Source organism: Podarcis cretensis (genome assembly GCF_951804945.1).
Source record: "Podarcis cretensis genome assembly, chromosome: 5".
Lineage (NCBI taxonomy): Eukaryota > Metazoa > Chordata > Lepidosauria > Squamata > Lacertidae > Podarcis > Podarcis cretensis.
The window spans coordinates 73,125,818-73,151,108 of NC_137174.1; the positions used below are offsets into that span (position 1 = coordinate 73,125,818).

Sequence of the window (25,291 nt, forward strand, 5' to 3'; positions counted from 1 at the left end):
AAAAGAAATACAGTATGGACCTTTCCGTTCAGCTAGGAAAGCTTATTGGACTTTCCCCCACAGGGGTTAGGATGATCATGGGTATAATCTCATCTTGACTTTCATATATTTTCTGGTTTGATTGCATGTTGATGTTTCCTTTTCTACTGATGTCATCATGGCCCATAGAAGCTTATTAGGTTTAAAGTCCAGTTAATTTTTCTTTCACTTCCACCTCACCTGGGAAGCCAGGTGTTCCTGAGTATCCAGTTAGTCCTTTGGGTCCCTGTCTTCCTGGTCTCCCTTGAACACCTGTGATTCCTTGGTCCCCTGGTAATCCATCAAGTCCTTAAACCAAAGCATACAAACAAAGCAACTCTTACTGTAATATATATTTTAGCGAAACTTTTTAAATGGCAAATTCCATGCATGCATAGGCATGCTTCACTGCTCAAGCATATTGTACTGTATTAGCTTTTTGGAAACACATTAGTATATTGTCTTCTGCAGCTTCCTTCCATGAGCGGAATGGAGCAGAATGTAATGGAGTGAAGGCATCTCACTCCACCATTCATCCACCATTTGATGTGGATGAAACTGTACTGAAAACCTACAGTATCTCACAACATCTACTAGTTTGCATTTATAAAGATTGAGCAGATGAAGGCAATGACGGACACGAAGGTAGGCAACAAGAGTCCCAAATTTTAACAGCAGCATAACTGAATATCCAAGGCTAGCATGAGGTTTGAAATGGCTCTGGCCATCTTATTGCCATCCCCTGATGAGCTTACCATGTGGCATAGGCAGGCAGTGGAAACAAGGACAAGTGGCTGTGTTGAAAAGAACTGCAGCTCCTGCCTCAGGGTACTCAACTGGGTGACTGCAGCCATAGCCATCTTCATTCCTCCACAATGTCTAAGGATTCTAGCATACCATTGCAGACAGACATAGGCAATGAAGATGGTGGTTTCTCTCAGTGTTGGCCCAGAGTATCAGTAGTGAGGGCCCAGCATTTGCCACATGCTGATGCTAGTTGTGACCCAAAACGTCTCAAAACTTCTCTTGTCACATTTAAAGCTGCTGAAAGTGTTTCTTTCAATCCCCACTCTATGAACAAAGGAGGAGATCTATCTAAAAAAAGGTTGGAGGATAGCAAATATTTGTTCTTGCTACTAGCATAGTCCCAGTTTCATATGCATGCTCATATTTGCCATGGTGAACACTGAAGTGTGATGGGAGATGCAGATTTATAAACGTGCTATAAATGTGAGTGCATGTGCCCAGCATACACTCCTGTACATTTACAGGGACATATTGCCCCTTCACTTCATGGTGATCAGCTGGAGACATGCAGGGAGCGCATGGCTGTAGCATAAAGTATGTAGCATAAAGTAACGTGTCTGTAGCATAAAGTATGGATTGGAATTAAATCATTGCTTTGAATCATGAAGCCATAAGTGCATTGACTCAAATTAGTGAAAAGATATAAATACACAAGAAGATATACACTAGTTAGATAACTTGCCCATTGATAACCAAATGACCAAAAGAATCATCACCTGGCAATCCTCGATCTCCTGCAGGACCTTTCTTACCAGGCTGGCCATAAGAGACAGCTGGGTCACCTCTGTTACCTGCAAAAGTAGCACCTCATGTATAAGTAGCTTCTGAAACCTTTAAACAACCTGTAGTTATTTCTTTTAAAAATTTAATTTCCTTTGTTTGCCAGTAGAGAATCTTTCAAGGGATCTTAATATATGTCAAATGGTTTCAGGATTACGGTCAATGATACTCTTACAAAAAAGAGCCTAAAATGTGCAACTACAGCAGCAGAACAAATGTGGATATTGGTCTTGACAATGTCAATACAAACAGAGAAAGCTGCTTTACCTGCTTACTTATTAGGCAGGAGCACTGGTTCACAAAACGAATCTTCCTATTTCTGAATCAATCACTTTGTGATGTTCAACTAATTCAGTTCTGTTTTATCATCCCGAAAGTTTGCAATAACATTTTATAATACTCATTTTGTTGTGCTCTCCAAATCATGTAACGCCATATAAAAACTAGTATGGTGCCAGCCTTTCCCCTTCAGCATGATCTACCAAATCTGTAATCAATGTATATAGCCAACATGATAGTATTTTGTTACCAGAAATTATTTCTGTTTGTATACAGTGGTACCCCGGCTGTCAAATGTAATCCGTTCCGGAAGACCGTTCAACTTCCGAAACGTTCAACATCCAAAGGCGCAGTGGGTGGTCAGCAAATTCCATTGAGAAAATGGAGAAATGTGCCCCTTTCGATTTCCAAGGCATTTACTTCCGAGTTTTCAGCGTTCGGGTTCCAAATCGTTCGGCTTCCGAGACGCTCGAAAACCAAGGTTCCACTGTATTCATTTTTCCTAATGCATTGGCAGAAATCTGAACAGTAACTGTCAGGCACAGATGTATTACCATTGCAGTATTACCTTTAGATCCTTTTGCACCATCAAGTCCTGAACTTCCTGGAATCCCTGGCAATCCCTGTGCACCCTAATTATTTTATCAAAAGAAGAATGCCCATCAATTATATGTAAAATTTACAGCACTTGTCCCTGCAGATTAAAAATAAATGAGGGTCTTGTTTTCTGTGTCAAATTCTGATCTTTTATAATACGAAGAACTGAAAGAAAGCGTTTGTGTGTAATTAGCAAGAATGTATCTAAAACAGAAACTGCTTCAGCCTTCCTCTGGATCCTTGCCTTCTCCTTTCTCTACTCTTCCCACAGAAGGCTTTATGCTGCTTGAAGATTTGTAAGTGGTCAGTGTAAACTGTTCTGTAATGCAGACCTATTGGTTTCTTGTTCATCTTGCTTCAAGACACTGATCATAATGAGAATTGTGCAAAACAATAAATATGATGATCATTAGCTCTGAGATGGAAAAGCAAGTAAAAGGCAAATTTATTCATTCCTATTTGACCTGCTGGCTACGGCTTACCAGAAAAGAGAAGGGAGAGATGGTGGGCAGGTGGTGCGGTTGCACCAGCAGAAGCGGTGGATTGGCTCTGTTGGCCACAGCAGCCTTGCCGCTGCCTTGCCTCTCTCCCTTCTGCCCCTCCCAGCAACTCACCTGCCAGGACGTCAGGTAAGCCCCTCCACTCCACCATGCTATCCACTACTGGTAAAAACTTATGTCCTACCCTTAATCCTATGACCCAAGGGCAGACTACAACAATAAAAACATAAAATGGCGAACAGCAAAACACGCAATACAGCCTGACAGAAAATACAAGTATTCAGTTCCCACTTAAAACTGGAGATATTGACACCAGGAGAATGTGTGCCACAACTGGGTGCCAGTACTATGCTGCACACTGACCCCCTCCTAGGCTTTCCTCAAGGGTCCCTCAGCTAAATGGCTAAATACAGCATTAGACTTTCAAACGCTGTGACAATATTCTCACCCTACCTGGTCACCTTGTGGTCCTTGAAAGCCAGTGATTCCTCTCAGTCCTGTGGGTCCTGGGAGACCTGGAGGCCCTTGAAAACCAGCCTGTCCAGCATCGCCAGGTTCGCCTTTTCGAGTACCTGGAAGTGCACTTCTGCCTGGCGATCCTGGGATTCCTCTGAGTCCAGTGTTGCCTTTATTACCTGAAATTATTTCAAGAGCTTGTTGTAAGTTGTTAAGTTTTCTAGTCACAGAAGGGAATGCAACCCTGCCCCCCTCAAAACAAAACAAATCAGAAAAACTACAGAACCTGAAATTAAAAAAAGGAATCTAGCATATTGTGCATCAGAACAATTTTGCTGTGTGATACGTAGATACAACACAGTAGTAAGAGCCAGTGGTTTTTTCTGTGGGTACTCAAAGGTACGCAGTACCAGCATCTTTTTTTTCTAGAAGAAAAACACTGGTAAGATCTAGACAGTAACTTAAAAAACTTAAGAAAACCTTAGGAGGAGAGGTTTCGCTTTTTGTTGAACTGGTCTCATACAGAGGTCATATGAAAGCGATGTGTAGTAAGTAAAAGGTAAAGGGACCCCTGACCATTAGGTCCAGTCGCGGACGACTCTGGGGTTGCGGCACTCATCTCACTTTACTGGCCGAGGGAGCCGGCGTTTGTCCGCAAACAGCTTCCGGGTCATGCGGCCAGCATGGCAAAGCTGCTTCTGGGAAATCAGAGCAGAGCATGGAAACGCCGTTTACCATCCCGCCAGAGCGGAACCTATTTATCTAGTTGCACTTGACGTGCTTTCGAACTGCTAGGTGGGCAGGAGCTGGGACCAAACAACGGGAGCTCACCCCGTCGCAGGGATTCGAACCACTGACTTTCTGTTCAGCAAGCCCTAGGCTCTGTGGTTTAGACCACAGTGCCACCCGCGTCCCTGTGTAGTAAATACCTAAGACCAATTAAGGCTTTAGACGTGTAATGTGAGTTTATATTGATTAGTCTATACTGTAATCACTGAATAGGGCTGTAAGCTCAGGGGTAGAGCATTCGCTTTGCCTGCAAAAGGTTTCAGGTTCAGTCTCCAACATCTCTAGGTAGGACTGGGAAAGACACCCTGTCGGGAACTCTGGGGAGCTGCTACCAATCCTTGTAGTCAATACCGAGCTAGATGGACCAATGGTCTGACTCAGTGTGAAGCAGCTTCCTGTGTTGTTTATCCTGTGATACTGCAGTCACTGAACATGAATGATGAAGGCGGAGCCTAATCAACAGCATAGTGCCTATCAGTAAATGCACACTGCTGGGTTCATATGATAAAGCAACAGCTCATGAGCAGTGGCTAGTTATCAACTGGCCAGTTCGTTGCTAACTGACTAAGGAAACAACAGTCTGATTCACCTTTTAATTTCAGCAGATGTGTACTAGTGAATAACTTTCTACAACAACAGCTGCAGATGTATTAGTGCCTTCCAAAAATTAGATAGCATATAGAAGATGTCAGCTAGGGTCTGGACTTAATGTTACAGTTATTGGTTTCTGTGTAACCTGAAAACAAGCAGTTTGCTTACCCTGTGTTCCTGGGATGCCTTTATCACCAGGAAAGCCTGGCTCCCCCTTTTGTCCTTTCTCTTTCAATATGAAAACGCGGCCATCCTCTCCTGGAGGTCCTCTTTCACCTTAAAGAGGTAGAATGTACTGAATGTAGGCAGAGATTTGCTCAGGACAGCATAGCTGCCCACCCACCCACCAATCCTACTACTGGGATTCCTAATTGTGGCCTAAATATTTACTGCTCTGGGCAGGTACCACATATTAAACATTTGCTTGGTGCTTAGAGGACAGGAACTGTAGTATTCAGATGACCCCTCTTCCTTGTTTCTTGCTTAGGAAATCACAAGACGACAAACCGTAGCTTTAACAAAACTCTATGGCGGGGAGCAAGTTCTGAGGGAAGATTTACTGGAACCATTTTTATGGTCTTTTTGGCAGCAGGTGAAAACCTTTCTATTCTCCCAGGCCTTCGAAATAACTGATATAGTATGGTCTCACAGTTTTTAAGATTTGTGTTTTAACTTTGGGAGTAACTTTGGCACTCCAGCGAGGTCACTTTGGTGCTGCTAATGCAGCAGTTTAACTTCACCCCCAGAGGCACACTCCATTTGTCTCTCGAGATAGATGTATGCCAACACTGTTGTGGACACTACTGAGCTAGATGGCTCAGTGGCCTAACTCAGTATAAGGGCAACTTCCTATGGTCCTATTACCAACTTAAGAAAATCTTTATCTGGCTAGGAGAAAAGGAACACACTACATGCCAAAGTAATTCAGGAAACAAGTTACAGAGATCACTCTACATACCCTTTAATCCCATAGACCCACATTCTCCTGGAGGGCCACGCGGACCTGCTTGTCCTTCTTCACCTTTCATACCAGGTGCTCCCATTTCTCCTTCACTTCCTGGGAGTCCTGGGAAACCCTGCATGCCTTGGGACCCTTGACTCCCTTCAGAAAGAAAAATGCAGATTCTAGTGCACTTAAACAAAAGACTGAATTGCTGGGTTAATAATGTCACATGTGGGAGCCCTACTTTAACTGCACAAAACACTTTTTCTGTTCTAGAGAAGGCCATGGGCTAGCAATTCACTCTTCAGAATGTTGTTCTGCTCTTAACATTGGTCCTGATTGGCTCCAGCAAATCGCACAAGATCTAAACAGTGGGCACATACTGGGAAATAAATTTCCATAAATATTCTCAATGGAGCATCTGTTTTCTCTTCATGGTAATGGGACTGCAGTATGGGTTGGGGGCTGGATCTCTGGGGCCCAGTACAGTGTATCCTTATTTGGTCATGACTGCAAATCCCAAATGGCCCATCTCCTAGCTTTTGAAGACCAAAGAAAGGAGAGGTGATGGACAGAAATACTGTTTGTATATATGAACTATGAAGTGCTACATCTGAAACAAAGACCACTTCATTTAGAATCCACGTACCTTTTTGCCCTGGGCGGCCTGGCAATCCATTTTCCCCTGGAAGACCTGGTTTTCCTCTTAAGCCTGGGAGGCCAGGTGGCCCTTCTACTCCAGGAAACCCAGGCATGCCTTTCATTCCAGCTGGGCCTGGTGCACCCATATCACCTTTAGGACCCTTGAAGCCTTGTAAACCTAGGAGGGGCACGGAGGGAGAGACGCACCAAATGCAAAAATACGTCCTTAACAACTACTGTATTTTTATAGAATAATAATAATAAAAAAAATATTTTAGCGACTTCCGGGTTGGCGCCCCCGGCAATGGCGGAGCTCCTCCGATCGGGAGGAACTTGCTCCGTGGAAAGTTATAATAATAATAATAATAATAATAATAATAATAATAATAATATTTTTTTATTTATACCCCGCCCTCCCCAGCCAAGGCCGGGCTCAGAGCAAGCAATAATAAAAACAAGATGAATTATTACAAACTTAAAAACAAAAATAAAAAACAACATTAAAATAATGGAACATTAAAATATTAAAATGTAGCCTCATCGCAGGAGGAGAAGGAAAAGGGGAAAAAAAGAGAGGGAGGGAATCAAATTGGCTCCAAGCCAAAGGCCAGGCGGAACAACTCTGTCTTACAGGCCCTGCGGAAAGAAATCAGATCCTGCAGGGCCCTGGTCTCATGAGGCAGAGCGTTCCACCAGGCCGGAGCCAGAGTTGAAAAGGCCCTGGCTCTGGTCGAAGCCAATCTAACTTCCTTAGGGCCCGGGACCACTAGGGTGTTGTTATTTATGGACCTTGAGGCTCTCCGTGGGGCATACCAGGAGAGGCGGTCCCATAGGTACGAGGGTCCTAGGCCGTGAAGGGCTTTAAAGGTCAAAAGCAGCACCTTAAATCTGACCCTGTACTCCACCGGGAGCCAGTGCAGCTTGAAAAGCACTGGGTGAATATGCTCCCATGGCAGAGACCCCGTGAGTTGGGTCTGAACCGCCACGGCGAAGGCGGAGACCCATTGAAATCACAGGCAGAAGAAGCTTGTGAACCTGGGATTCAGCTGGCACCTTTTGCGCCTCCCCTACTCGCAGGGAAACCCTGTTTTGGGGATCCGGAGTGACATGGGGTGAGCGGCGCGGTGCTTTGAATAGACCGCTTCTTTCACGGAGTGAAGCCGCATTGCTGTTGCCGGAGAGCGCCGACTTTTTCTTGTGGACAATTGGATTTTAAACAACAACCTGTGAGTAAAACGGAAAATTGGATCTTTAAATATCTTAATTTGGCATCGAACGGGGAAGGTTCAAAACAGGAAGTCCGCCTTCCCCTTTTGTAAATAGATGGAAGCAAAGAGATTACAAGTTAAGGTCTCGGAAAGCCTTATGTAAAGGATTAAACTTACATCGATTGAAATTATTAGACCCCCCTTGGAAGCAGGAGAAGAGGGGGAAATTTTGGACTGTGTATCCTGCAGGAGAGAGTGATTAAAATTAAATTACCACTGCTCTGAACCTGGGAACGGGCTCCCAGTGATTGACGCTTCGGGAGAGTTCATTGACAGCGAAGAGAACGGATGTTGACAGTTAAATAAGAGAAATATATTGTTTCCATTGTCCGCTTCTGCGTTTAAAAGGGAGGAAAAGTATCTGAAAATTGAAACTATCTTTACTTTTTGATCTGTGTTGGAAAAGATTGATACAAGTGGAGACTGTTCCCCTCTAGAGGGAGCTTTTGAAACTGTTACAAGAGTGGAGCTGGGAAATCTCCAGCTGCTTGATAAGAACTGTGAGAACTAGAGATTGACCTTGGATATTCAAGAATGTCGACAGGAGAAGCCTTATGGACTGCATTTTCTAAGATAAGCCACTTGTTGGAACAGCTTCATAAAAAGATGGATGCTATGACTACTAAAATTGACATTTTGGAACCAAAAGTGAGCACCAATACAGAAATTATTCAGGATTTGGCACAGGAATCTATTTCAACAGGACAAATTGCTGAAAAGGAGAAGGAGAAAGTTGCTGTTGTCGAACCTAAAGCAATACAAGGGGGAGCCTTAGCCTTACAGAGGCAAATTGAGGACTACAAGTTGAGGCCCTTTATGACTGAGACTAGAAAAAGTCAGATTTTGAAGATCGGAGCCTGGCCTGGACTAGAAAAGGAAAGTTGGAAAGATCCCTCTATGCAGGGATTAACTGACTTTTGGAATATGGACTTGGGTCAGGAGGAGATTGGAGTTCTGGGGGCCTTTGGATTTGGAGGAATTTTGAAATATGCCCGGAAATACTTTATGGATCCTAGTTTTAATTATGGAAATCTGGCTGACCTGTTGAGAAGGAATAAAAGTATCGTTGGATTGGAGTTTCCCAGAGATCGAAGATGCAGAATTGCAGCTGAAAATGTTTGAGGATTTAAGGTGAAATTGAGAAAGATAATAAACTTAAATTCAATTGGCTAAAAGGGTTGCTGAAAAACTGTAAAATAAGGATGCAAAAAGGGTGAGGTATGGGGAAGTCCGAGAAAGGAGGCTTATGAAAATGAGGTTAAGAATTTATATTTGTGTGTTTCTCTGTATTGATTGATGTTTTATGTTGTGGTTGTTGTTTTGTTTTAAAATTGGAAAACTAATAAAAATTATTATAAAAAAAGGAGTTTCCCAGAGATCTGCTCTTTAGCATCAAAGAATATGAAGAAGACTGGCAGAAGGGACATGGAAAAGAGTTAAGAGCCTCGGACATAAGATCTCCAAGTTGATGGACTGTATGGAGTTGACGGAAGTGGCTGGTAGAGTCCGAGACTGGGGAGAGGAGATGGTGGAAGAAGATTGGAAATTTAAAGTCTATATATAGAAATATTGTAAAATTAATGAGTGATAGGAAAATGTTGGAAGGAAATTTTATGGCTTTAGTTGAAATGCTATAAGGAGTTAAGCTTAAATAAGTATACTAATTTTAATGGAAATAAGATTAAAAATATGTTAAGACATTTATATGATAGAAAATAGAGAAAGATGGAAAGGAATTGCTGAAACATTTAATGGAAGTGGAATACAAAGAGGGTGGTGAGAGGAGGTCAATGATATAAGGGAATGAAAGATAGACTATGGAAAAGGTATGATGTATGTTTTTAAATTGTTTTTGTTTTGTTTGGTTTAGTTTATTGTGTTAGTTTAATGTGTTAAGGTTGTGTTTTGTATCGTTTATGTATTGTATTGTTTTTTCTCTTTTTTGTTCTTTTTTTCCTTTTGTCTTCTTCCTTTTCTTTTTTGTAAGCTTTAAAAGTAATAAATATTATTTTTAAAAAAAATATTTTAAAGTCTCAAACTTCTTTACAAAACTTAAAATCCTAAAAGCACATATAAAATGCAATTAACCAAAACAACAGTATCAAAATAATATTCCAAATAAAAATTAAAATGTTGATAAAAGTTAAAACCATAGCTCTACAGACTCCTTGGAATTGCTCTGCTGAATTCTTAAAGCCATGGTACATGGGGAGGAGAGCAAACAAGATGGTGAAATCAAATTGTTTACAGCAAGAATTGAAATGTCAGGTGTTCAGCTTGTACAACCTGGGTTTCTCTCCCGCCCCCCACTGCTCCCCCTCTATATGCCCTGCCTATGCACACATCCATTCCCCCCACAGCTGCCTTGGCCTGCCTCTCTCATTTCCTATTTGTGTCAATTTTACATTGTTAGACAGTTGAGGCAGGTATCTGTCATATCTGATCTTTGTAGTGTCATGTACATAAATGGTGCCACATTTATTTATTTTTTAAAGTGAGATGCCACACCTATTTTAACCAATACACATGTATACCATGCCAGTCCACAAGTGGAAACAATTACATTAACAAGTAATTGGTTGGAAAGCACCCAAAGATTTCAAGGTTGCTAACCACAATATATTTTAGCCATCAAATACCTGGGTCAACCTGTATGCTTTAGACTCCCACCTGAATATTTACAAGGATAATGATGCGCTTACCTGGAAAGCCTGGTGGTCCAAAAGAGCCTGGAGGTCCTGGCAGCCCCTGCAAGCCTTTGTCACATGGCAGACCAGGTGACCCAGGGCCTCCTGGGACTCCTATGTCACCTTTTCTACCTCTGATACCTTTTGCTCCTGGAAATCCTGGGATGCCAGGCTGTCCTGCAAGGATAATTCATTTATGAAGCCCCCCCCAAATCAAAATAATTTAGTTTGAAACAATTGGGCCTGGTTTGCACTTCATGCTAAGCCAAACCTCTGGAGAAGAGATCCCAGCTCCTTTACTCCTCCCCAATTGTTTTACTGCTGGGCCACACTGACCCAAACCATAGTTTGGCTTGGCATATCAGCTGAAACAGGGCTCATGGATAAGCCACAAGCTCAAATTTGGATGAACACGCCAAGCCAAGGCATGGCTTATCAAAGTGCTGTTCAGCAGCAGAACAACTAGGGAGGAGCACAGTGGTTAGCATCTTTTCTCTGAGAGCCCCTGCGTTCACACTAAGCCATCATAACAGTGTCTTTGACTCATTTCAGCTCATTCAATATGTTCATTCTGGAAGCTCTAGCGTTACACATTTTCAATTCTGCAGCATGAAACAGAAAGAAAAGAGAAGACGCCCTTTGCATGAGACTGGAGCTTATGCTCCTCACATTCCATACAGAAATAATACTGAAGATAGTAAAATGACATTCCTGCTGGGAGTTGCTATCCAAAGCAATCACTTCACATTGCTGCATGGAAAGACGGGACCTGGGGAAATATATTTATATTCACAGGATGTTGTCCTTTGCTTTCATGAGCTTAAAAGGGACGTTTTCACTCCCCTCTGCTGCACACAGGCAAAGTGAGCAATATCGGGGCAGGCTGGCTTCACAATATCACCTGCCCTTCCAGTTTGTACTGCAACCCCCAACCCCAATCCCAGAAACCTCACAAGGTGATGGCAATGCTGACAGCATTCTAAGGCTTGCCACAAAACGATCAACCTGTGACTTGAAAAGAGCAGGTATGCATAAAGCAAATCTGAATAGAACTTCTGAAGCCGAGCAAGTGAAAGTCGCTTTTCTCTCAAATCTTGATGGCACTGTTTGACACATACAATGCCCAGCAGAAATTGATATTTAGGACATACTGTGCTCCTTTTAGAGTGATGATGTTGCCCCAATCTTCATCAACCCACAGTTGGAGATGGAATTTACCAGAGAGCAGATTAACTAATTCACATGATTTGGAAATCCCCAATTAGTGATCATTTCTACCACATGGGAAATGGTAGAATTCTCTCTTGACCCGAGTCAAGAATAAGTAAAAGAGACAAACTGTAAGTATGTGAAGCTATCTGGACTGTTTTTTGTGAGTTGCTATGCTTCTGAGATCTCCCCACTATACAACCCCTCACTTTTCCTTTTCTCTTACTCTCATTCTTATTTTCAACTAGGGTTTCCCAAACATATCCATATTGTGTGTGTCCTTCAACCTCTTACATTAGAATTATTATTATTATTTATTGAATTTACCATATTTTTCGCTCTATAAGACACACCAGACTACAAGATGCACCTAGTTTTTGGAGGAGGAAAACAAGAAAAAAAATTCTGATTCTCAGAAGCCAGAACAGCAAGAGGGATCGCTGCGCAGTGAAAGCAGCAATACCTCTTGCTGTTCTGGCTTCTGTGATAGCTGTGCAGCCTGCATCCGCTCCATAAGACACACACACATTTCCCCTTACTTTTTAGGGGGGAAAAAGTGAGTCTTATAGAGCAAAAAATATGGTATATACCGCCCTATATCTGCAGGTCTCAGGGCAGTTCACAAGATAAAATTACAATAAAAAACATGAAATACACAAAATAAAAACAAAAGCAACCCAATAACCCCCTCCCAACACATTTTAAAAAGGCATTGGATGTTAATTAGCTAAAGGACTGGTTAAAGAGGAACTTTTTTTGCCTGGCGTCTGAAGGTGTATAATGAAGGCGCCTGGCAAACCTTCCTCAGGAGAGCATTCCACAAATGGGGAGCCACCACAGAAAAGGTCCATTCTCCTGTTGCTACCCTCTAAACCTCTTGTGAAGGGGACACATGAAGAAGGGCCTTAGAATATGATATCAGGGTCTGGGTAGGTTCACATAGAAAGAGGCAGTCCTTGAGATATAGCCTTAATTGTCTCAGGACCGCAATAAGTCAAAACCAGCACTTTAAATTGGGTACGGTAGCTAGTGCAGTCGGATCAGACATTATTTATTGAGCTATTTTTATTTTTCCCTTCCAGAAACATATTTTTGGGGAGAAGTAGCTTATAGTCAGTCAGTTATCAGTAACAAATCCAAAAAAATAAGATAAATCATGCACAAATATGCATCATACCTTGAAGGCCAGCAAAACCTGGTTCACCTCTTAAGCCTTGCAGGCCTGGTAAACTGGGAAGACCTCTGTTGCCTGGAATTCCTGGAGGACCATAACTGTTGTCACCTAAAATGCCTTTTGGACCTTCAAGACCAGGAGGACCTGGCAACCCTGGAGCTCCATCCAGCCTTGGACCACTTTCACCTTGTGCACCTTGATCACCAGTCTCACCCCTGAAACCTAGAGAATAATGAAATCTAGATGGCATAGGATCATTTGCTTAATTTGTTTAATTTCAACTTGTAATGATATCATATGTGAAATAATGTAAAGAGAGCTTTCCTAGATCCATATAGTGCAGCAGCTTGTTTCCCAATCAGTGGCTAATCAGACACTTATGGGGAGGTCATAATTAGGCATGAAGACAGTAGCTCCTCTTCATTGTTTGCACCCAGGAACTGATATCAGTGGCATACTGTCTGTGAATGTATGACCTGGAGTCAGGCAGTTAGGTTGTGCATTCATAGCAGTGCCCAGAGGAGGAATGACCACTGGGAAGAGTACCAAGAGAAGTAATGCCATGGGGCATGGTCTTCATCTGCCCCAGCTGCAACAAAACATGTCTTTCCCGTATCAGTATCTACAGCCACAGCAGATGCTGCAACCTTCCAACAGTTTGACTTCACCACCAAAGGCACACTCCTCCATTGTCCACCAAGACAGATGGATGCCAACTCAACCACCTGTGAACCTGGAGATTGAATTTATCCATCATGGCTGTTAGCTCTTTCCTCTGTGTGTTCACCTTATCCCTGTGAATTCATTCTTAAGTATTGCAAACACTCAAAGCGATTTAACTGAGAGAAAGTGGAGATTGTCAGTTTTTGGGATAACATTAATCCAGGGATATCTGATCTTACCATCCCAGACCATTTGCTGTGCCGGAGCTGATGGGAGTTGTGATCCAACGGCATATTGCAGAGGTGGGTACTACATTTGCTACCCTGGATTAATCTACCTCTTTATTTAGTGCAAGTTTCTAACCTGATGAGATATTTTAGGCTATAGTAGTCTGGGACCTGAATCACTACTGGGAAATGTGTCTCAAACCAGCTCTTCAGAGCCTCAGGCAGAGGATTAAGATCTGCTTCCTGACTGGTTGTAACAAACATAAGAAGAGCCTTGCTGAATTATGCCAAAGACCCATCTAGTTTAGCATCCTGTCTTCATAGTGTCCAACCAGATGCCCACGAGAACCCCACATATGGAACCTGAATTTCTTTTTCCAGCTTGTTATCAGCAGCTGGTATTCAGAAACATACTGCCTCAAACAGTGGAGGTAGAACATAGCCATCATGGGTAGTAGCCACCAATAGTTCTCCATGAATTTATTTATTCCTCCTTAAAGTCATTCAGGTTGGTGGCCATCACTACATCTTGTGGGAAACAAGATCTAATGGGAGCCAAGCACTGGAGAAAAAGCATGTGAGCTACAATTCTTTTCTAAAACTGACTTTATTTAAATGACCTGACAACATTCAGGTGCTTCAGTTGCACAGTAAGCATGAGGTTCAGAAGAAGAAAACAGAATATATACTAAAATCACTCCATACCCATACTCGACAAATGAATACACCCTGCCCTTCTTTCACTTACCTTCTGGACCAGGATTGCCTGGTATTCCTGGTCTGCCCTGTTGACCTTTGAAGCCATCAAAACCATTGGGACCAGCTCGCCCAGGCTGCCCTCTCAATCCTTTCGGACCTGAATAAACAGATTGTGCACAGCTTAGTTCGATGCTTTCAAACCTTCTGTGGAACAAACCTAGCTAGATCCATTTTATAAATATAGGGGTTGAATTTTAAAAACATTTCAGGCAAGATCAATGCATTCTTATGACTGATAGGTTTCATGTTCCGCTACCTCATCATGCATACACATACCTTGTCTGGCAATGTGTATTTTCTGCCATTCAAGTCTCCATTAAAAAAAGACACCAGTCTGAGCAACTCTAATTCAACATTAAATAATAATTAATATTAAGTGATAACATTAAGAGATATGAAGTTCCAAGAAATTCAACTGGCAGGATGAAGAGTTATCCTAAAGCAATTGCAATGGAAAGTCAGTAAGTTCTCCATGTTTTCTGACTATCCAGGAGCTGGCCAAAGACAATAATACTTGTAAAGAACTACCACTTAGTCCATTTCTTTGGCTTTTACCAAACGAAATACGGAGACAGATTTGACCCCTTATAATCATAGTTGTGCTCCAAAACCCATGGCAAATTGCTTCTGAGACTCATATTAGAGATTTCCCTTGGAGTACCACCCGGAGAGTATCTAAATGATATAAACATATAAGAGGAGCATACCAAACTCTATTTTTCCACCAAGTTCACCACCAGTGAAAAACAAAAGGTGTTTTTTGCATAGAGTATTAGGGAGGTTCTAGCCCTGCTTTTAATTTTAAGCTATCATTTATGATAACCTCGCATTTGTGTTTCTTTTCCAATCTTGAGAATTCTTACACTACACCTCATTATTGTAAGTTTTAAATCACAGAAGTCTGTTTAATTCTGAATAACTTGAAGACATTAACAGCTTCCGTGGAAAGAATAGCACCTTATTTCACTTTTGTAGTCATACCTGATATACCTTTAAAACCAGGTGCACCTGGATTCCCAGGGTATGCTGCTGCGTAAGGAAGAGTTGCACCTAGAAGAAAAGCAACCATCAATTGGTTTGACCCAACCTCTCAAACAACTGAACCAACAGAGTATTCTCTTTTCAGTGTAAAATACATACATTACCTTTTTCACCTTTTGGGCCAGGTGGTCCTCTAATACCCGGGTTTCCTGGACTTCCAGGCAGACCCCGGACACCTTGAGGACCCTGAATTCCAAAACCTGTTGGTCCTATTGGCCCTTTTGAGCCAGGAAGTCCAGGGGAACCAGGAAATCCCTTATCACCTGGTAAAGCTCTTCCATCAAGCCCCTGTAAACAATGAATACAAATGCACAATTAATATATTTGAACTCACTTCCAGCTGATCCCCTTAAATTCACCAGGTTTTCCAAAAGGGCCTTGAGATTCACTTGTTCACATCAGCTTACACATGAGTAATATTTCCTTTTGAATGATGGACTTGTTAAATCAATGTTTTATTTCTGGGCTGGGCATGTCCTTATTTTTGGTTTTATTCGTGTTGTATCTCTATTGGAGGCTTTGCACTAGAACCCCATAATCTAACAACCACATCCAGGTGCAAAAGGCATACTGTTAGAATTAAAGAACAGGGTGCCACTGAGCATGTCCTGAGCTTAGGAGCTGGCTTTGATTATAAGAAGTGCACAGAACTCTCAGCCCTTTCACACAGAGAGACAACTCCTGGTTAGTTTACTTCCTCATTGTTACAATGAAGGGGAAAACAACTGTCAAAACAATCAGGTATACCTTAAAGCCCTTTTCACCAGGTAGTCCTAGTTCTCCATTCCTGCCAGCAATACCATTTCTTCCAGGAAATCCAGGCTCCCCCTGAAGACCTCTTTGTCCTTTTATTCCTTTAAATTGTGGAAATATTACAGTCAGTATGCAATATATATATGTATGTATGCTGCCTGAATGTTTTAGGAAATGCCCCCAAACTGCTAGAAAACTGGGCAAACCAATAGGAAAGCAGCTTTACAAAAAGTTACAGGACACTATTTTGCATTTGGATAAAATGCATCTTTTTTACTAATTAGTGCTCAGAATATTAAAAGTTCTGTCTTAAAACAATGAATGCCAAGATTAAGTTTTGGTATTTATACAGTATTTTATGCAGAAGGAATCAGAGAGGAGAAAAAAATTAGCTTCTCCATTAATTATATTAGGTCAGAAACCTTCTCCTTCTCTTCTGTGGAATGCATTAGCCAAAGAAATTACTGAGGTGTCTATAATGAATGTGTGCAAATTCAGTCTTTTTTTTTTAAAAGAACAACCCTAAAAATCTTGCAATAAGATGAATAAGTGGATGAATGTGAACATTTCAAATGAAAAGTGGTTCATAGTGAATTAGGATGAGCAGAAAAACAGAAAGATGGTGCTAATGGAGATGCTTGACACAACTTAAACAAGAATCTTAGGACAGTTGGTACCACTTTAACTAGGTAGTGCATTTTTTACAATGACATAAAAAGCAGAGTGCTGATCAGTGGAGGGACATGGAATACGGAACAGACTGCACTAAGCTCATTGCATTGATAGATCACAAAAATGAGGAAGTGGAAGACATACTCTAATTATGGCACTTACAGACTATAACTTTGGAGAAAGAACTTCAGACAGATGGCTACTATTTATTACTCCCAGGGCAATTCGTTGGCTCTTTTGTGCGAAGCTTCTACACCATAAACACCACGCAATACAAAATTTGGATATACCATTGGAAGTAGTCCCCAAGTTTAAAGAAAAAACATCTCATGGGTTTAGTACGTTGTATAGTTACCTTTTATTCTTATTCTAGCTGGGTCACCCTTATCACCTTTTTCACCAGTCAACCCAAATGGACCTGGTATTCCCTTACAAGTGTTAAAATAAAAAAAAGTTATAGTCAATTGAAATAATAGCTGAGATCCGACAGCAAGTAAACATCTATTAGATCAGTGTTTCCCAACCTTGGGCCTCCAGCTGTTTTTGAACTACAACTCCCATCATCCCTGACTAGCAAGACCAGTGGCAAGGGATGATGGGAATTGTAGTCCAAAAACAGCTGGAGGCACAAGGTTGGGAAACACTGTATTAGATGAGCAAGATGGGAGTGTGATGCTCTCTTTTTAAACTTACAACAAAGGTTATCTGGGTGCACTAGCGGACGAAGTTGGGGGTGGGGGGAGTGGTCCGCACCGGGTGCCATCCCTGGGGGGGGGTGCCATTGCAGCCGCCCCCCCGGGATGTGTGCCACTCGCCACGCATCCCCGGGATGCTCGCCAGCCATGCCCCCGCCTGTTCGCCACTCCGGGTGCTGGAACATGTCACTCCGCCACTCTCCGGGTGACACCATCAGTTTTCCCCATCCTACGCCCACAGGCACCTTTCATCAAGATCTTTCCCAATGTTTTGCTCTCATGGCACACTGACAAGAACAGCAGAAGAATCCTGCTGGATCAGAGTATAGACCCATCTCACCCAGTATCCTGTTTCCAACACTGACCAACCACCAGTTGCCTATGGAGAACTTGCAAGCAGGACCTGAGCACAATAGCCCACTGTTGTTGTTTCCCCCCCAGCGACTGCTATTATACACAGGCACCACAACTAGTAGTGCTTTAAGGTCTTATCCTCCATGAACCCCCCTTTAAAGCCATCTGCATTGATGGTCATCACCACACCTTGAAGTAGCAAATCCCACAGTTTTAAGTATGTGTTGTGTTATCCACCTGAACATTAGCATCAAAACGTGACAAAATAAAAGCCAAGTCCTCAGAAATAAGGAAAGAAATGTACAACATAAGGAAAGATCAATCTGCTCTGTGGATGCCAGAATATAAAATATTGCCTGTAAGTTACTCACGGGGGAACCTGGTGGCCCTACTGCACCAGGTAAGCCTGGATCACCAGTTCTTCCATATCTTCCAGGTACCCCTACTTCTCCTTTTCTTCCAGGGACACCTGGCGGACCTCGTATTCCAGGTGCACCACAAGGACCAGCACCACATAAGCAGCTACTTGCACTCCCTGTATGGGCACAAAGGAAGCAGGGCTTTGGACCAGGCAAATAATGCAAGTTCACAAAGCGATTATGACTTGTGTTTTTATCTCAAGGACAGTCATGGTCAAATTACATGACTTGATTGAGATGAGGCATTTGCTCTGTGAGGGATGCAGGTACTTGCCTTTCTCTCCTTTTGCACCTCTTTCTCCAGGTGATCCCTTCTGGCCTTTAGCTCCTGGTGGCCCAGGAGACCCTCTGCCAGTACAAGCCACACCTTGAAATTTTACAAAAGATATATTTTATTGTTTTAATTGGTTATATTTGCCTCTGTTCTTTTTTTTAAAAAACAAATAAACAGCCTGGCCTCGTTCTTAGAGCTGACATGTTAGACAGCTACAGGACCAGATGGTTACACCAGCAGAAGCCTGTTTGACTGCCAATGTGATGCCCACTTCCTACTTAATGGGATATATATGTTCACCCATCCATCCTCTTCTCCATTTCTCCTGAAGTTTGGAACACTAAATTATTATTATTATTATTATTATTATTATTATTATTATTATTATTCTCCTCCTCCTCCTCCTCACACAATTCTACATTATATAGTACATAATCATGTTACTGTTTTCAAACAATTGTTGCTGAAACTGTAGAACTAACTTGCTACGCAGAGCTAAAAAGGTAAAGGTAAAGGGACCCCTGACTATTAGGTACAGTCGTGGCCGACTCTGGGGTTACGGCGCACATCTCACTTTATTGGCCAAGGGAGCCGGCATACAGTTTGTGTGCCAGCATGACTAAGCGCTTCTGGCGAACCAGAGCAGCGCCCGGAAACGCTGTTTACTTTCCCGCTGGAGCGGTACTTTATCTACTTGCACTTTGAGGTGCTTTTGAACTGCTAGGTTGGCAGGAGCAGGGACCGAGCAATGGGAGCTCACCCTGTTGCGGGGATTCAAACCGCCAACCTTCTGATCAGCAAGTCTTAGGCTCTGTGGTTTAACCCACAGCGCCACCCGCTGAAACTGTAGAACTAACTTGCTAAGCAGAGCTAGAGTTCTGCAATACAGAACTGAGTGGAGTAAATAAAGATTCCTTTAGACATATTCCCCCCTCACACACACATTCCATATGCAGTTGATAGATCATTGGGCAACATACAAAAATATTATTCCCACAATCCACCTTCAGAGTTCACTTCTTCAAAGTAGGAGGTTATTTTTCTAATAAAGAAGCAGTGAGAAGGAGGAGGGTATTTAGCCCTTCTTTCCACCTGTCTCTTTTCTCCCTCAGCTTCCCCTCAGATGCTTTCTCCTTGGCTGAGGCTCTGTTGCAGTGCAACCAATGGGGGGGGGGAGGCCCATACTGGAAGGGGAAAACAGTAAAGTGCCTTCCTCTTAAAGCTTCTTCCAGAGGTGACTCATGAGGGTAGTGTGTCAGAGGCTGCAAAGTTTTTTTAAAAAAAACAACAACAAAAAACTTCCAATTTTCCCCTACTCATGGGTAGTTGCTTTTAAGGTTGAATTGTCACAGGAAGAAGTCAGCGCTCTCCGGTAACGGCTGTGCGGCTTCGCTCCGAGGAAGAAGCAGTCAATTCACAGCACCGCACCGCTCACCCCGCTTCGCTCCGGGACCCGTAATCGGGATCCCCTGCGAATTGGGGGGGCACAAAGGGTGCCCGCCGAATCCCACGCTCACAGGCTTCGCCCGCCTGTGATTTTTGAAGGGTTCCCGCTTTTGCTGTAGCGGTAAGACCCGATTCCCTCGAAGCAAATCCCTCCTGGTCAGAAGGATTCCGCCATTACCGATGGCGCTAACCCGGAAGTCCCTGGCGCTAACCCAGAAGTCCCTGTCTTCCTGGCAGCAGTACTGTGGTCACCAAGATGGTGTGAGGGAGGGACTTTGGGGGAGTTCTGGCCCAGCAGTGGCCTTGCAGGTGCACACATATTAGCTGGGCTACCACTACCAACCTGAAACAACCCTGATCTCACTGCCACCTGTACACCACCATCCTGATGAGTGCAGCACTGTTACCATTGCCTCTGCCCCTCCTCATAAGCCTCCTTCCTTGCTGGTGTTTGTGCTTTCCTGGTATTACTCCACCTTGGATAAATGGAAGCCAGATTTTGAAGACAAATAGTGAAGGCGATAAGCCTGGTTCTCCCATATCTGGAATGATTACTGTTATTAGTGCTTGGTAAATTACTATTGCTGAATATTAGGGGTAGGAAACCAGTTTGGTCCACAAGGCCATTTCCCCCAAACCCCACCTACTTGTTAACCCCCTGCCAATTACATGCCTGTCATTCATGATGTTAAGCTGATTATCGGAGGGAGAACAAGGCTCAATTCTGTACATGTTTGTTCCCAGGACTGAGCAGAACTGAACTTAAATGCAAGGTTTTTTCTCCCTCCGCTCCCCTTCAAATGATGGGGAGGAAGAGAAAGAACGCTCTGCAAACCCTATACTCACTGCTTCCCAAAGTGCCAACCATAGGGCTGGCAAAGCCTCTTGCACTGCAGTTTCCAAGCACCAAACAATCATCTGGTTGTTGGGGACTTGGGAACCCTGTGCAAGGGATTACATAACTGGCAAGAGTTGTCATGCCCACCTGTCAAAGTTGGCCCACCCCTGCTATAAAGAAATGAGTGGAATTATAGTCAATAATAATATTACACACACACACACACACACACACACACTGGTACCTCGGTTTACGAACTTAATCCATTCTGGAAGTCCGTTCTTAAACCAAAATGGTTCTTAAACCTAGGTGCGCTTTCCCTAATGAGGCCTCCCGCCGCCGTGCCCTTCCACCATTTGGATTGCGTTCTTAGAGCGAGGTAAAGTTCGCAAACTGGGACACTACTTCCGGTTTTACGGAGCTCGTGAACCGAATCGTTCGTAAACAGGGCCGTTCTTAAACCGAGGTACCAGTGTGTGTGTGTGTGTGTGTGTGTGTGTGATCTTCAAGTGTAAATATTTTTGTTCAATGTTCAGAGTATTTTGCTCATCTTACCAGGTGGTCCAGGCAATCCCTGATTTCCTGGTGTTCCTGGAAAACCTGGCAACCCTGGAGAGCCAGGCCTTCCTAGTGCCATGTCAGCTATAGCAGGGAGACCAGGGTCACCTCGAAAGCCCTGAGGCCCTTGTACTCCCAATAGACCTTTGGGACCAGGGATACCTATGGAGGAGGAGAAGAGAGAACAAGTCATGGAGTCTTGTAAAAGTCATAGAGAAGGTATCTATGGGAGAAGCTGCATTTGGGGTATGGCATTCTAAAACTCAAATTATTTGAGCTACACCTCACTGAATATTCTAGAACAGGGATGGGAAACCTGTGGAGTCTCCAGATATTGTTAGATTCCAACTTGCATCAACCCCAACCAGTGTGGTCAATGGCAAAGGTTGATGTGAGTTGTGGCCAAGCAACATTTGAAGGCCCAGATATCCAGGATAATGGATTCCTTATGTTTTAAACTAATATTTCCTTCTGATAGTCTGGCATGGCTTGAAAGGGAAGCTCAATTGATCTCCAAATCCCTGTTCAAGTGATTTCCGCAACCGTAGCAATTATCTTCAAACTATTTGTTCTAAAGCACACTAGAAAACTGAGCTGCAAATCACAGGTTTTGGCGTTTCATTCTTTTCTTTTTCTTAATAGTTGTAAAACAGCACAAAACAGTCTTACCAGTTTGGATTACAACACTGGCACATGCTCTGAAAACAATAGGTTGGCATTGCGTCTCGGAGTATTTCTTGCCCTAGGAATTCTGGGTTGACCTTAAGTTCCCATTGAAATCAATGGCCCTCAAGTTAAGACATGGCAGTTTTGTCCCACTGATTTAACAAGAAACTGCATTAGACCAAAGGCCCACCTAGTCCTGGGTTCTGTTCCCACAGCTGCCTATCAGATTTCTACTGGAATACTACAAGCAGAATATGAGTGCAATTGCACTCTGCTGTTCATGTTCTCTAGCAACTAGTATTCAGAGGCAGCATGCAACTCACCAGGGTTTCAGTTAGCAAGCCTCTGTCAGCTGTACTTTGAAACGCCAAGAATTGAACCTGGGAATTTCTGAATTAAAGACAAATGTTCTACCACTGAACTTTAATTCAAAGCAGTGAACTCTCAGGTAAATGTGTGCAGGATGGAATCCTACATACACTTACCTGGAAGTAAGCCCCACTGAACAAAATGGAATGTATTTTTGACTGGATTTGCATAGGATTTCACTGGGTACGGAAAAAAGGCTCATTTCCCATTTACTGCCTGCCTAACTTCAGCAAGCAAAGGAACCAAAATAAAAGTATTGCCAGATGGTCTTAAAGCATTGGCAGGTTCAGCATATGTGAACAAAGTGTTAAGTCCTCTTACTAGTAGCGTTTGTATCCATAGTTATCATAAAAGCAGAGAGAGGTTCGTATTCTTTATGTTCCCATGTTCAAAGCTAGCTGCAAACTATAAATTCAGTAGGAAGCTTAAAGATAAATGTAGCTGAAGAGTAATCTTTAACAGTTCTATCAATTCATCAGTCACATGGAGTTCTCCTTTCAGTAATTGTTTTATTTAGAAAAAGTGGAGAAAAGAAGAAGCTTCAATCTGTCAAAAGATGGCCTCTAAACACTGCTCCCCCCCAATGGACTGAGGAAAGCCTTTTGTTTGAAAGATCATGCTCCCAATTGTTGAGGTGATTCTTTTGATCAACATACCTACATCTACTATACAGCATTATAAATTACACTACATATTTTGGAAAGTTGTTTGTTTGTTTACTTGGCATCCAGGCACCTCTTAAGATGCCATCACCAAATCTGGCATGATTGTTCCTGAAATTGAGGAATGGATTTTTGTCTATATTTGGAAACTGTTTTGAATCAAAATGGCCATTCCAAATTGCACTGATCAGGACCCCTCTGAAGACGTCATCACAGATTTTTGCAGGATGGCTCCTAAGATCAAGGAGCAGGTTTTTTTTCTAAAATTGGGTGCCAGGATTGGGCCTTTCAAAAGGGAACTGTTTTTAACCAAATTTTGGCAGGATTGCATATTATAGTTTACCCAACAGTGTTAGAATGATTAAGAAACTAAAAAAAGAAAATCAATTTAAAGATCTTATTATGTTTTGGTTTCTTAGAATATCTGAGCAGCACTGGTGTTGTCTAACATGGACCACTTGGGGGTGTTACCACCTGGAATAACTACACAAACCTGAGGAAGCACAGTGGGCAGCAATTTGCCACACCTTTGTTCAATTCCTAGCCCACCCCTCCTTTTTTCAACAATCTTATTAAGGCAATGAAATCCTTATAAAGGCTAAATGTTCAACCTGAGTGAATACCTTGAACAATCAAGATGCTTTAACACATTTGCTGCTCATATGATTATTTAAAACCTGCCAACTCACTACATCTAAAAAAAATCACAAAAAATTCTGTATAAACTCTTACTATAATGCTTAGAAATGCACACACATAACTATGAAAAGGCTGCTACAGATGATTTTTATCCTGGGATGTGTCAGCATAACCATAATGGAAAGAAGTGAAAGCTGGTGATAGAACTTTCTTTTACCCTAAACATAAAAAAGGTTTCTTACTGGCTCCATCTTCCCCTTGCCTGCCAAAAGCACCAGGAGGGCCCATCAACCCATCTGCCCCCACATTTCCAGGAGGTCCAGGGTCTCCAGGGTCTCCTTGAAGACCTGTAGGAGATCATTGGAAAATGTGGTGGTTGTTGTTAACATAATTGTATGTTACCATGAATTGTATTAAATGTGCATTGAATTGTTTAATATTAGGTAAACCTTTTATTCCAGGGCGTGGTATTCCTCGAGGACCTGGTGGACCTGGCAGCCCACTGTCTCCTGGGTCCCCCTGTAAGAATTTTCAGGTTTATTGCAATGTAACAACATTGTACCTATAGAAGCCCAAGGGAAACAATTAACTGTGATAGTGAAAGGTAATGGAATGAATTAAAATAACCCCTCTGCTCTGCTACAGAACGGTATAAATTCCATATAATCTTGATACAATATAAACACAGATATATAAAGGACCTTCTGCATTTGAGACCTGACCTTAATTCCTGGAAGCCCATCCTCTCCAGGAAATCCAGCCATTCTAGTTTCACCCTGAAATAAACAATATTTGTTTGTCCCTTAAGAACGCTTATCGTGCAAATAGGTTACACTGTAATTAATGGGACTTAATGGGGATAACTGTGTAAGACATTATCCCAAATTGGTTAATCTGTGACAATTCATGCACTTCAAGTTAAGTCTCATTGACAAGGTTTGCTAGCTCAGAGCCAAACGACCACCATTACGCAGACTCTCAAAAACAGGTCTGAAATTGTGGGGGTTTAGCAGGTAAAAGAAATTCCAAACATTTAAAAAATGTTTTTAAAATACACCAGCACTGATTTATCTTACAAAATAAGGGAAGGTGTGTGTGCTATGGATATGTACGCTATAATTAGGTTTATTTTATTAGTAAATTATAGACATTGTTTATGTTTTATTTATAAATATATGCTACCTTGCTTCCTGGAATTCCTGATGATCCATAAGAACCTGGACTCCCCTATGGAAAAGGACAGAGACAAAAAGTTATAATATTAGGTATTTTTAACACCCTGATTATGATGAACACATTGGGTTAGACCAAGGGTAGCCAATGTGGTGCCCTCCAGATATTATGAACTACAACTCCCATCATCCCTGACCATTAGCCACCTTGACTGAGGCTGATGGGAGTTGTGGCCCACAACAGCTGGAGGGCACCATGTTGGTTACCCCAGAGTTACATAAATCCCTGTTGTATTTGCATAAGGTGCCTTTATCCAACTTTGGGCCAATTCTCCCCTCCCATA

At 42.5% G+C, this 25,291-nt stretch overlaps 1 protein-coding gene across 6 annotated transcripts in view; it reads right to left on the minus strand.

The window, feature by feature from the left end:
- The window catches only part of COL4A4 (collagen type IV alpha 4 chain), a 76,725-nt gene that overhangs the window by 18,738 nt on the left and 32,696 nt on the right, over positions 1-25,291 (minus strand). For 4 of the 6 annotated variants that reach the window (XM_079975827.1, XM_079975830.1, XM_079975829.1 and 1 more), the window contains 21 exons: positions 24,958-25,002; positions 24,498-24,551; positions 24,225-24,294; positions 24,018-24,122; positions 21,437-21,601; positions 18,598-18,690; positions 18,276-18,439; positions 17,211-17,283; positions 16,178-16,284; positions 15,535-15,718; positions 15,371-15,439; positions 14,379-14,486; positions 12,744-12,962; positions 10,373-10,534; positions 6,410-6,580; positions 5,776-5,919; positions 4,986-5,093; positions 3,435-3,616; positions 2,453-2,516; positions 1,542-1,616; positions 220-327 (listed from right to left, as the gene is read on the minus strand). In XM_079975827.1, the coding sequence (XP_079831953.1) occupies positions 220-327; positions 1,542-1,616; positions 2,453-2,516; positions 3,435-3,616; positions 4,986-5,093; positions 5,776-5,919; positions 6,410-6,580; positions 10,373-10,534; positions 12,744-12,962; positions 14,379-14,486; positions 15,371-15,439; positions 15,535-15,718; positions 16,178-16,284; positions 17,211-17,283; positions 18,276-18,439; positions 18,598-18,690; positions 21,437-21,601; positions 24,018-24,122; positions 24,225-24,294; positions 24,498-24,551; positions 24,958-25,002 (2,470 nt within the window). Of the gene's footprint in view, positions 1-219; positions 328-1,541; positions 1,617-2,452; positions 2,517-3,434; positions 3,617-4,985; positions 5,094-5,775; positions 5,920-6,409; positions 6,581-10,372; positions 10,535-12,743; positions 12,963-14,378; positions 14,487-15,370; positions 15,440-15,534; positions 15,719-16,177; positions 16,285-17,210; positions 17,284-18,275; positions 18,440-18,593; positions 18,691-21,436; positions 21,602-24,017; positions 24,123-24,224; positions 24,295-24,497; positions 24,552-24,957; positions 25,003-25,291 lie in introns of all 6 variants that reach the window. The other 2 variants (XM_079975828.1, XM_079975831.1) reach the window with 1 other exon arrangement.